Below are 13,181 nucleotides of genomic sequence, written 5' to 3' on the forward strand. Positions count from 1 at the left end.
GTGCAGGGAGCTGACAGCCGGCCCTGCATTAGAAAACCTATAATTCAGCAGGGATGCCAGGTCTTACCCCCCTTTTCTTGCACGCCATGATTTACAGATATTACTGGGGAGGGGGCTCATTTTTCAAGACTAGGAGAGTAGGGCTGGGATGACCAGCAGATCAAGAGAAGGCAAGCTAAGGGACAAGGAAATAGATCAAGAGGACACAATGCCATTCGGAAAAACCAACACACCATTGTTGTAGAACAAGTATCATCCATAGGGCATAGAACCACTGCTAAAGCAGATGGCACGGTAGCTGATTTTTATTACAAGAGACCACGATCAAGCGATTCCAGCTATTAGAACACCAAACTCTACAGTTTGGGAGGAGATGCTTGTCTTGGTGTGCTACAGATGTACATTGTGTCTACTTTCAGACAAGTGTATAAATACAATATATGTTACGTCCATACATTACACGGTGACAGCCCAAGATGCGCCATGATGCATTGTGGGAGTTACCGCAGAGCACTGAGGATTTTTTCAGGACTGCCGCCAAAGATTTAATATTTGTTTGAAATGAGAAACGATTCTCAAATGAATTTGGAGAGCTCTGGAATTAATGTCACCTCCCTTTCAATTTCTGATGCCTGCTGATTTGAATATTTATAAATATCAGTAAATTATTTATTGGGGCAATCTGCTGTACCATTTAACAATTGCAGTTAACGCTTTGCTTACCGCCACGGCGTGTGTAATTGAGACTCTCTTGCCGGCAAATTAATGGTACAGCTCTATACATTTTCCTGTGTCAGACTGGCTATTTATACAAGTATAGATTTAAAATCTAGGAATCAAAAGCCAAAATTCTCATTACAATATATATTGTGAATTGATGTCATTGCCTGTGTCTGTATTGTGTGAATTACGCCGGACACAGTAGCTGGGCGGAAACGTATTTGGATATCTTGCTTGTACACAAGGATGTTTGAAATGGCATCTTGCGTCCCCTGGGGTCACCCTGGCACCGTCTGATAGAGGTGACAGGTTCCAGTCCGTGCCAGGGATACAAGTGTTGATGTTTATGGGTGAATTGTCTGTACTGCAGAGACAATCAGTTTATCAGATGCGAGTAATTAAGTTTATCTAATGAAAATACACAGGATTAATATTTCATCTGGCTATTTGGGGGATTTGGTACTAACAAGCTTCGTGGATGACAGAGTTGGAAACAGATGCCCCTATCATTTAAAGGATAAGCTCACATGATGAGACCTTGCCGCTGATTTTCAAGTGGCACAGATTCACGGGTGAGACCTGACAAGAGGTCGGGCGTTAGGAAAAGGCCAGCAAGACCACTGGTGGCTCAAAACGCAAGTGCCCGGACTTTTACATTTATCTGAAATGCCCCGTTTGCTACCCACAAGCAGAAAACATACAGGTGTAAACCCAAAGTATTCCATTTCTGGACAGCATATCAGTTACCCCCTCCCTATTAGATTGTAAGCTCACAGGAGCAGGGCCCTCCTAACCCTCTTGTATTGAATTTTTGTATTGTCTCCCTTTCATATTGTTAGGCGCTGCACAAACTGTTGGCGCCATATAAATCCTATATAATAATAATATCAGTAAAGCACTGACATTTTGGCTTTATGATATATTAGGCAAATGTTAAAGAGGAAGTAAACCCTTCCAAACAACTTGGACCTACAGGTAAGCCTAGATTAAGGCTTACCTGTAGGTCCAAGCAATATCTCGTAAACCTATATGGTTTAGGAGATATTTGCCCGAAAATGGGCACCGCTGTCTACGGCGCATGCGCCGTAGACAGCGGCGCGCAGGCGCACTAAATGCGGCAAATCCATGAATGGATTTGCCAAATTTGTCGACTCCCGTGCGCATGCGCGGGAGTGACGTCATCGCGGCTTCGCCGAGTGGCAGCGGCGGAGCTGCGAGACGCGACTCCCGTGCGCATGCGCGGGAGTGACGTCATCGCGGCTTCGCCGCTGTGATTCGTCGGAGCTGCGAGACGCCACCAGCAACATGGATGCGGCGGACTACAGGGATCAGCGGCGACTTCGCTGGCTCCTGTGTCAGGTAAGTGACACATAATGAGCTACTATGCGATGCATAGTAGTCCATTATGCTTTACCTTTGCAGGGAAAAAAAGAGGAAGTAAACCCATCAGGGTTTACTTCCTCTTTAAAAATATTTGGGGGTAAAATCATATTTTATAAAACTGTAAAAAAATTATTGTCAAAGCTTAATTGAACAAGCTGAAGTTAGAAGCTGATTGGCTACCAGATTTTGCACCCTCCAGTTAAAAAAATAAATAAAATCACCTCCCCCCTGTAGGTCAATGCACCATGCTGCTCTGAAGAGACTTGAAGTTGTCACTATGTGACACTTCAAATAAAGTTAAGAAAAAATAAACAGTGGGATGCTCTGAAATGCTCATGGTACCGCCCACTGTCAGACCTCACACCGCCACTGGCTGTTTCGCAGTATAAAATAAGCAGAGAACGCACCGGCTTAGTGTAAAATCCTCAGTAGAACTTTATTTCATCAATGTATTGAACTCACACAGGGACTAGGTGTACACATAGAACAGGATCTTCCATATAATCCAAACTATCCCCAAACAACAGATATACATTATATTGTCAGAAGTATTGGTACGCCTGCCTTTATACACACATGAACTTTAATGTCATCCCAGTCTTCCTCTGTAGGGTTCAATATTGAGTTGGCCCACCCTTTGCAGCTATAACAGCTTCAACTCTTCTGGGAAGGCTGTCCACAAAGTTTAGGAGTGTGTCTATGGGAATGTTTGATCATACTTCCAGAAGTGCATTTGTGAGGTCAGACACTGATGTTGGAAGAGAAGGCCTGGCTCGCATTCTCCACTCTAATTCATCCCAAAGGTGTTCTATCGGGTTGAGGACAGGACTGTGCAGGCCAGTGAAGTTTCTCCACCCCAAACTCCCTCATCCAAGTCTTTATGGACCTTGCTTTGTGCACTGGTGTGCAGTCATGTTGGAACAGGAAGGAGCCATCCCTAAACTGTTCTCACAAAGCTGCGATCATGAAATTGCCCCTTCACTGAAACGAAAGGGCCAAGCCCCACCCCTGAAAAACAACCCCACACCATAATCCCCCCTAAACCAGTGCACAAAGCAAGGTCCACAAAGACATGGATGAGTTTGGGGGGGCTTGTGGACAGCCTTCCCAGAAGAGTTGAAGCTGTTATAGCTGCAAAGGGTGGGCCAACTCAATATTCAACCCTACAGACTAAGGCTGGGATGCCATGTACATGCAAAGACAGGTGTCCCAATACTTTTGACAATATAGATCCAAACTTCAGTGCTTGAATACCAAGCACTATCAGTGCTGGATTATGTGTTTCGAGGGAACATTCCCTTCATAGCTTTGTTTCACTATATGAGCTAGTGTGAATGAGTCCTGAAAGTCATTTCCTTAACAAGAGAGTACCAGAAGAGGAAGGTGTATGTGTTATTATTATTATTCCAGGTATTTTATATAGCGCTGTCAATTTATGCAGTGCTTTACGTATATATATATATATATATAATATATTTTGTACATTCACATCAGTCCCTGCCCTCAAGGGGCTTACAATCTAAGGTCCTAAACTTACATTCATATATACACATACTAATGCCAATTTAGACAATTTATAATCATGCAAGCACAGAGAGAACATGCAAACTCCATGCAGGTAGTGCTCAATAAATGAACCTGAACTAGAACAGTAGGAATTGGCTACTGTCATGTTGCTGCTATTTTTTTTTGCAAGAATGTGAACTAATCTTCGGTAAAATCTTGATGTTCACAAATAAAACATCCCTGTATTAAAAAGGAGATGATATATACACACACCATACCATATATTGTGGTTAGTTACCATCTCATCTTAAATTTAGATCCTGGAATAAAAGTTTATAAGAGGCCTATGATCCTAGAGAGGCCTGCATCGAAAAAAGAACTTTTCCTTTGACCACATATATAAACCCTCTGCGAATATTATTTGAGCGTGCTGCTTGGCAAGTTTGTCTGATTCCATTATTGCAAGGCAATTGTGCAGGTCATTTTACTTCTTGTCAGCAGTCTACTAACTTGACTGTGCCACTAGAAGAAAAATAATCCAACAATACAAGGAAAAAAAAAAAATATTGAATAAAAAAACTTCATTGCAGTAAATTCCCTAGAATCAATGACCGAAGCCGCTTTGTGATCTAGAAATTCCCAAGGTCGTGAGCGATGGCCAGCCAAGTCCAAGGTCATTTCCTGGACTAAGTGCAATAATCTGTTTTATTGATATACCGTATGGCAGCGTGTGCTGTTTTTTTTTTTTAAGGCTAACAATGTATTGTGTATATTTCAAGTATGCCTCACACGTTATATAATTTTCTTTGTTAAATAAAAACATGAATTATACATAGAAGTGGTATATGGATAGCTGACACACACATAGGTTGGACTGGATGGAGCCATGTGTATCACAAACCAAAAAACGCTATTTAAATCACTGTGAAAAAATGCCCCCTAGCCCCATGTTGCGTAAGGGCTCATGCATAAGGGTTCATGTACTTCCTGGAATCCATCTGCCCTTGGCTCAGGCATGCAGGAAGGGGGGAGGGGGTGTATTTAGCTGAGAAAACCCCTCTGAAGACTCCTGTGATGGATGACATAATTTGCCTAGGCATGGAAACTAGGAAGAAACTGAATACGTCGAAAAAAAGCTGTAAAAAAAGGAAATAGGATACATACTTTCCTATCTATTTACTAATGCTAGCAGGATAAGGATTAAAAGAAGTCACTGGTAATTGAGAGAGTGAAGTTCCACTTTGAAGATTGCAGTGTCTTATGTGCCCAAGGCACTTATGACACCACAGTCTTCAAACATCCTGCTATATACATATATAATACGATATAACTTATGAATACAAAGGGAAAAACCCACAGTTCTGCCAATTATATTTTTCTATTGAGTTTTCATCATAGAAATTTACAAAAGAGAAAAAAAATAAACACAATTAGCAACATGGATATACAGTAAAGCCCATAGGTACCCTAAGTATATTTGGTAACACCCATGGAAATGAACATAAAATATTTTTTCTTTTTTCTTATGTAAATATAATTTAATTTAGCCAGTTTAGACCCTTGAAAACCGAACTTGCAGCAAAATTTAAATATAGGCAGTCAAAAGCCTCACAATCCTTTGTAAACTGCATTTAAAATGCATTACATATGGAAAGTGTGATCACCCATGTACATGCTACCCCAATGGAGACCCCCCCCCATCCCAAGTCCACCATAGTCGTGTTTGATTGTCAGCTATATAGACACTCTGAGCAATGAGTGGAATAAGACAACAGCTGTGAAAGAAATCCTAATGGAGCTGTCTTATAACACATCCTTCCTTTGTGCCTCTTTAGGAAGGCCAACCATGAGTCAATTAAATTGTTCTGGCATTGTTTTAGGAGGAAGTTGTGTGTGTAAACAGACCAGTTGGTAGGTTTGTGCTGGGGAAAAAAAAAAAAAAGAAGATAAAAAAGTTCAGTTTGACAGGCCGACTTTATGAATGTCTTCCTTATATTGATGTAAAATAAAAGAATTTTTGTTTGGGCTGAATTAAATAACGAGGGATGTTTATTTTAATGATGGCAGAACAAGCTAGGCTCGTTTAACCAGTGGATGGCAGGAGGAGCCAGTTAACTGCTTGCGGACTGTGGTGGAAAACCTTGGCGTCAACTTATCTTTACGACCCAATATATATTTTTTTTTAATCCCACCAATATCAATAGCAGAGTCAACTTTACAAACTGTAAACTGTTACTGCAAATAAGGAAATAAATTTCCCTTTGATTTATATGTTACTAAGTTATATGTTACTAAGCTCCCTCTGCCCAAGTGCCGTAGACTTCCTACGTACGTACATTGGTCTAACCTAGATAAAAGTATGTAAGAGCGTGTAGACTAGTGATTCTCAACCAGGGTTCCTCCTTAGGTTGCTAGAGGTTCCTTCAGCATTGGGCAATTTCTGCCTCTCAGATAAGTTCCCACTCACACCATTGATCTTTTTAGCTATCTGTAAGGAGGTAATTCTTCCCACTGACCACAAGTGTAAGGACCATTCTTCCCACTGACCATCACATGAATGTATCATGAGTTGTAGCTTTCTAATTGTTAGCAGGGGTTCCCCCGAGACCAGAGAACTAGTTCAAGGGTTCCTCTGTGTTGAAAAGGTTGAGAAAGGCTGGTGTAGACCCTGGAAATGTTTAGTATTGGGACTTTTTAGTCACTGGACAAGAGCATACTGGTTTTATCTCACACTTATTACATGTTTAAGCGGAACAAAAGAGTAAAAATTGTGAACAAGATGTATATCTTTGTTCATCAATGGAGTTATTAGGAGAAGTAGGAACATAATGTGCTTTCACTGCTTCAGTACATAACGTCAGATTTTGGTGTGAAATCTGTGGATTGTAAGTCATGATGAACATCTTAGCTGAGGGTCCATTGAATGCTTATAAGTGGTTGAAGCTTTTTATTTACTTTTATTATATTCTCAATGGGCTGGAAATGAATTGTCTATGGTAGTTGACCTTTGGACAAACACTCTGATGCATAGGTAGACCTCACTCACTCATAAGGGCTTAGCGTTAAAATACGGCCCAGGGTATGGGCATTTAAGTATCTGCATATCCTTGAAAAGCAGTACAAAAGCAAGCCATTTCTGTGGAACAATGTAAGTGGCGTTCTTAGCAGATCACACTTTCTCTTCACTGCCCCACTGGAAGACCTGCCCTGTGTTTACAGAGAGTAGGAGACTTGCTGAGCCACCAAGAGAATGACCCAAAGAACTTTAGTGCTTTTGCTGTACATTTTGGGCATTAATTGTTCCACAGTGTTCATAGAGGTCAGTGAGGGCTTGTTTTCCAGCACATCTCTTGCTTGTTAAGACTTTGTAGGTACTTAAATGTCCACAGTCTGGCCACATGTTGAGTTTAGGATGCTCAAAGGCTGTGCTGGCTGGTTGTCAACATGTCAGGCTGCTTGAGCCAACATGTCAGGCTGCTTGCAGGTTTGTTCTGACCCATCAGGTTAGGTTATATTACTTAAGCACAGAGAAAATTTTAAGTATACCTAAAGGCAATTTTTGGGGGATTTGGAGAGAGGGTGAGGGGTTAGAACCACTCTCAGTATTTTATTTTATTTTGCTGTGTCCCCATTAGGGAGATGCATTCTCTCTTGTCCTGATCACCACTGTCCCTGGAAATTAAAGTGAGGGTTAATCCAAATTTATGAGTTGCCACCAGAACCAGGAAAAGAATGTTAACCTTCCAGTGGGGACACGTGTAATAACAGGCTAAGAAGGCATTTTCCTCACATTGGAATGATATCCTTCCACTTCCAGTTGAGTCTACAGGACAGGGAGTAAATGAGAATTGTTGGAAAAAATAAACGTTGCTTTAGGCTTCGTTCACACTTGTACAACTCCAAAGTTGCGCAGACTTTAGAGTCTTTGGTACAACTTTGATGCAGCTTTGGATTAATGCACAACTGTTGCATTATATAACACACAGGTACGACTTTCATATGCAACTTTTGAGGGTTAACATTGAAGTCTATGACCCTCAAGTTGCATGCAAGCCAGATCAAAGTTGTGCATGAACTACTTTGAATTTGCTGCAACTTTAAGTCACGCATATATGAATGGTTACCATTGGAAACCATGGGGAACAACTTGTCATGCGACTTTTATGTCCAAAATTGCATAAAAAGTTGCACACGTGTAAATGGAACGTTAACCATCCCCTATTTCCCTCTACAATTTTTTATCCAGTTGAAATGCACTAGATTATTAGCCCATGAACAACAGCGTCCCTTGTGTCTTCTCAGTTAAGAGCTACAGTATAACTCAACTTAAGAGCTCACTACCTGTTTAACTGTTACTAGAGCATCATATCTTGTGTTAAATAAATAGCAGTTAAACAAGCACACAGTGTTCATTCTGGTTTGTTATCAATCCATGCTGTGCACTTACCATGTTACCTCTATTAAATGGCAAAGTATAATATTGATACATTTCTGTTTTTCCTCTTTTCTCAATCTGCAGCTGAAAGAAGTGTTTGCACTGACACAGCCTCAGGAAAGCCGAAGATGGCTGCCAAACGCAAAGGCGGCCTGAAACTAAATGCTATCTGTGCCAAACTTAGCCGGCAGGTTGTATCAGAACATGGATCAGATCTAGGAGATGCTGAACCTGGACCACTGGAAAGCAGTGAAAGAGAAGGGGAAAAGAAACGAGAAGCGGATCCCGCTGACAACCTCACCTCTGATCAACGAGCAGAGGAAGATAAACGCCGTAGGGAGGTCATAGAGAAATGGGTCAATGGGGAGTACACAGAAGAACCCCTCGAAAGGCCGACTAAAGACTATAAGAGAATAGGCTTGGCTGAACTTCCCCCTGAAGGTGTCTACATGGTACAGCCCAAGGGGTGCAGTGATGATGAAGACAACACTGAGGAGTCCAAGCCCTCCCAAACCAGCAGGTACTTGGATGAGAGAGCGTCTGATAAGACTGTCTCCAAGGAACCAGAGGCAACTGCAAAACTTGCCTCGGGAGCACCTTCAGGTGAGTTTCACTGTCAATCTTAAAATGGCAATCCAACTGCTGGTTCCCAGGTTATTTCAACAATCCAGAAGTTTTTACTTTGTAGATTTACAGCATATTATTTGAGAACACATCTTTCACAGCACTGAAAAACAAGCCTAAAAAGAAGGTGCACACTGGCCTTGTGCATTACCTTAAACTGGATATAAACCAGAATTATTATTTTTTAAGACTTGTAACATGTACAGTATAGGATTTCATCTTATCTGTGCCCAGTCTTGCGACGAAGAGTTAATCCAGCTCTGAGAAGTCCTCCTATCTTTTTTCAGTGAGGTAAAAACAGACACACAGAGAAATACCAGTAATTTCTTCCCCCTTGCTGTGAGTGACAGGTGATTTATATATCTCAAGCAGAGTCTTAGAGAGGAATTATGTGTAATTCTCATCCCCTCCTCCCTTCTCCAGCTCTCCCAGGATTGGCTGCTCCACACCTCCGCATGATTGGGCATGCTGCAGTCATTTGGTGACTTTTCAGGGTTTTGACTGGATGTTAGTGATCATAGCAGAAGTTCAGTGTAGGAAATACACAGGAGAAAATTCATGTTGACAAGGGGAGTGTAGAGGTGGGCGGGGAGTCTACTGGCATCGCGACTCCACCCACCAAGCTCTGGACAACAGAACCACCCACAACAGCTGCAATTTTTCGGGTCTCATAACAGACGGAGGGGAGATATTTGATAGGTAAGTATACATGTATATCCTTTTAGATAACCACTATGGCAGTAGTTTAGAAAGGATGAGAGTGGGCTTACATCTACTTTAAGACATTTTAAACAAGTAAAATAACAAATGCCAATATACTCACAAAGATACACAATAAAGCGCATATAACAATTCCCACCAAGCCACTAGGAATGTGTCCCTCCACAAAGATGCAATTGACATGTTTCAAGGGCAATGGCCTCTTGCTCAGAGCTCTTAAAATGCATAAGCTGCTCCCTTGTGGAGAGACACATTCCTAGTGGATTGATGGGAATTGTTATATTCAATTTATTGTGTATTTTTGTGAGTATATAGGTTTTCTTTTTTTACTTAAGGTAAGGCAATGCACAAGGCCAGTTCATTTTCTTCTTTTGTTTGTTTTTCAGCACTGGTTTTCCCCAAAAAGAAGTGGGCAGTGAGGCTGATTTGGAGGATGATGTGGAAGTCCTCGATGGTGGCCACTTCTCCTATGCATCACAGGAGTGCAGTTTGTTCTGCACTCCTGTGACCCGTTTTCAGCATACAGCAGGCTGAAGCTCGCTGGCTGCTGACGTCACAGAGCCGGTCCAAGCTCAGGAAAGATCTCAACCACAAAGGGCGGGCCAACTCAATATTGAACCCTACGGACTAAGACTGGGATGCCATTAAAGTTCATTTAAAGGCAGGCATCCCAATATTTTTGGTAATATAGTGTATGGTTGCTGTAGACTATAGGAGTTGCTTTTTTACTTCCAGGTATCACTAAAATTGTCTATTCAAGCAACCGATACATCTACCACTCATTGGCTTTCTCCATACATCTTTTGTCTTGTTACAGTATTATCAGGCATGAGTAGGGATAAGACGACTTAAAAGAATTATGGGACAAATTCGCGAGTTGGCGTATAGCAGAAGTTAATTAGTACTGGAACGATGTTATTTTTTTTTTTCCTCCCTATACATTTATCGCTATCAAGCTCTTTCTCGAGTTTCATAGGGACTTAGCTTTTGCTAGTATTAATTAAACAGTAGCCCATAATTAATAAACTGGGATAAAATATAGTTTCCATTCTATCGAAATGCCATTGTAACCCTGCTATCGCACCTTCTCCCCGTACTCTGTTTGCTGTGACAGCCAGCCTGCAGTCTCTGTCTCGGAGTGTTTAGGCGGTCAGACGGTTGGCTTGGCTGTCTGCTGGTTGGCTGAGAGTGGCGGTGCTCGGGCTCATAATTATGCATGAAGATATAAACAGAGCTGTTTAATTATCCTTCACCACATCAGTGACAAAGTAATTAACAAACATTGTGAGATCAATGGGAAGATGTGTGACCTTCAACAGACGCCCATAGGAAAGCATTTCCCTCTATGGGACAAGGTGACTCGGCTCGTCGTGTGCACTGATACAGAGACACACGATTGCTGCCGTACGGTGCGCACAACCACTTCTTGTGGGATCCCAGATCAAAAAAAATGATTCCTCCTCCTTTAGTGTTTTCTTTCCAAATATAGTCAGAAAGTGCTATTTATATCTCTATGCCTGTGTCCCTTAACATCTAACCAAGGGACACTGGGGGGGGAGCCTTCCCTGCAGTGTGTGTGAGTACAGAGGAAAGCACTGTCATTCCTAATTGCTTTCAAACCACAAACATTTAAGATAATGTGCCCAGTGTGCTGAAAAAATAAAATTAAAAAACTCTATGTATAAAAAAAAAAGGCACCTATCTACACTGGTCAAAAAACGCTTTGAAGGACATTTATCAAACAACTTATCGCCAAATGCAGATGCAAATCAGGCTGCCTGTTGGCAGATTTTATGTGCATTTGCAACCCCCCCCCCCCCCCCCGCATCTGTAATGCTGGGCAGCCAACCGCGACAAATTTGCACAGGTCTGCAACAGATTTACCACCGGAGAGGAGACTTTCACCAAAAACATGACGCACAATGAAGAAGTGGTCAGGTGCGGGTTTTATTCTGTCACAGTGCTAGTTGAGAAATTCACGAATGAAGATGCCTGATTTTAAATCTGTCTCAAAGGGGAAGAGATTAACTAATACTGGAGCGCTCAGAATCTGGTGCAGCTGTGCACAGTAGCCAATCGGCTTCTAACCTCAGCTTATACATTTAGGCTGCTTTCACACTGAAAGCGCCAGTCATTAGCAATAAAGTGGCGCTAGTTTTAGCAGCGCTTTACTGCTGTTTAAGCAGGGCTTATGCGCCCCTTTTTGCCCACGGGGGGGAGGGGGGCGTGTGCGCCAAAGAAGGGGTTTAAAACTCCAGTGGCGCTACTATTCTCTGACAATGCCCTGAACAATTAGACAAACAAACAATGGGAGACTGACCTCTCAACAGATCCGTCCAAAGAAGACTGGGAAAGAATACATGAACACACACACACACACAAGGGATCCGTCAAGATCTCTGCACAGGAAAATAGATATAAACTATACTCTAGATCATTGATGGCGAACCTTGGCACCCCAGATGTTTTGGAACTACTTTTCCCATGATGCTCATGTACTCTGCAGTGTAGTTTAGCATCATTCTGGGGTGCCAAGGTTCGCCATCACTGCTCTAGATGGTACAGGACACCTGATAAGATTCACAGGTTCTTTCCGAGCATCTACCCTATATGTTGGAGATGCAATTCCGAGCTCGGCTCCATACTCCATATATGGTGGGAATGTCCACTAATAAAACCATTCTGGAAGGAAGTTCATGATTTAATCTCTTAAATCACCTCATACACCCTGGATTTCACTCCAGCAAAATACCTACTCCACCATACCTCCTTACCCTTAACATACAGAAAATCTCTTACCTTACACCTTATCAACGCGGCCACCCAATGTATACCTGTACATTGGAGAAGCATTAAATCCCCCCACAGTCTCTGAATGGATCCACCGAGTAGAGAAAACGTCCGAAATGGAAAAACTGATTCACCAAGCTAAAGATAATCCCACTAAATTTCAAAACACCTGCGCCTGCTGGATTCATTATAGAGACGCCACGAATGCCAGCAACCTCTACCCTAACACGCCTAAACCCAACTGAGGAAGACTAGAATCCCACCATGACACGTAGATACTCCGTCACCTCTATCCCTTGTACCCTAGTTCTTTTCACCCAACCTATCTATCACCACTAGGTAGTATGATACTTCTTTACAGAACCTCATATAGAAACCCTACCACCAAACTTACACTGTGAAACATGCTGATTAAACCATCGGAGGAAGAGGTAAAATCGCCCATACTTGTAAAATGCCCAAACTCATAGGGGCTATTATAAATCTCTCAGCGAACCACATATAAATAAAATACGGTCTGAATAACAAAGGCCCCCCACCCGCTCAGTTAGATCCCGTTAGGGGTGATCGGAAAAAGGGGTGTCGGTTTCAGTTTGCCCTTATTTCTCACAACCCCTAGCGCAACAACCACTTAGGACATACTGGACACCAGCTCATTAACGGTATTACCTCTACATAGATGCCATTATCTCCCTAAACAAGAATACATTTACCCACACACCGCTTGAGTAAGAAGTACTAATGTTTGACTCTTTTACTATGATTGCATTTTGTATTCCAACTATGGTGTAATACTTTGTTTCATGTTATTGATATTCCTTTCTCTTTACTCTGTTATTGTGAAAAACCTAATGGAAAAAAAAAAACTCCCGTGTTGCTGCGCTTCCAAAGTGCTGCCCATTCATTGCAATAGACAGGGGTGTTTTGGGAGCGCCATATACAACGCTCCCAAACCGCCCCAAAGATGCTGCCAGCAGGACTTTTTCTAAAGTCCCGCAAGTGC

At 42.1% G+C, this 13,181-nt stretch overlaps 1 protein-coding gene across 6 annotated transcripts in view; it reads left to right on the forward strand.

Annotated features, from left to right (window-relative positions):
• CASZ1 (castor zinc finger 1) overlaps positions 1 to 13,181 on the forward strand; it is a 435,575-nt gene that overhangs the window by 382,098 nt on the left and 40,296 nt on the right. For all 6 annotated transcript variants that reach the window (XM_077457984.1, XM_077457985.1, XM_077457986.1 and 3 more), the window contains one exon: positions 8,129 to 8,647. In XM_077457984.1, coding sequence (XP_077314110.1) covers positions 8,173 to 8,647 — 475 coding nt within the window. In that variant the 5' untranslated portion in view covers positions 8,129 to 8,172. The remainder of the gene's footprint in view (positions 1 to 8,128; positions 8,648 to 13,181) is intronic.

This window comes from Lithobates pipiens, unplaced genomic scaffold, assembly GCF_037356315.1.
Source record: "Lithobates pipiens isolate NorthernLeopardFrog02 unplaced genomic scaffold, aLitPip1_a1.2 Scaffold_27, whole genome shotgun sequence".
Classification (NCBI taxonomy): domain Eukaryota; kingdom Metazoa; phylum Chordata; class Amphibia; order Anura; family Ranidae; genus Lithobates; species Lithobates pipiens.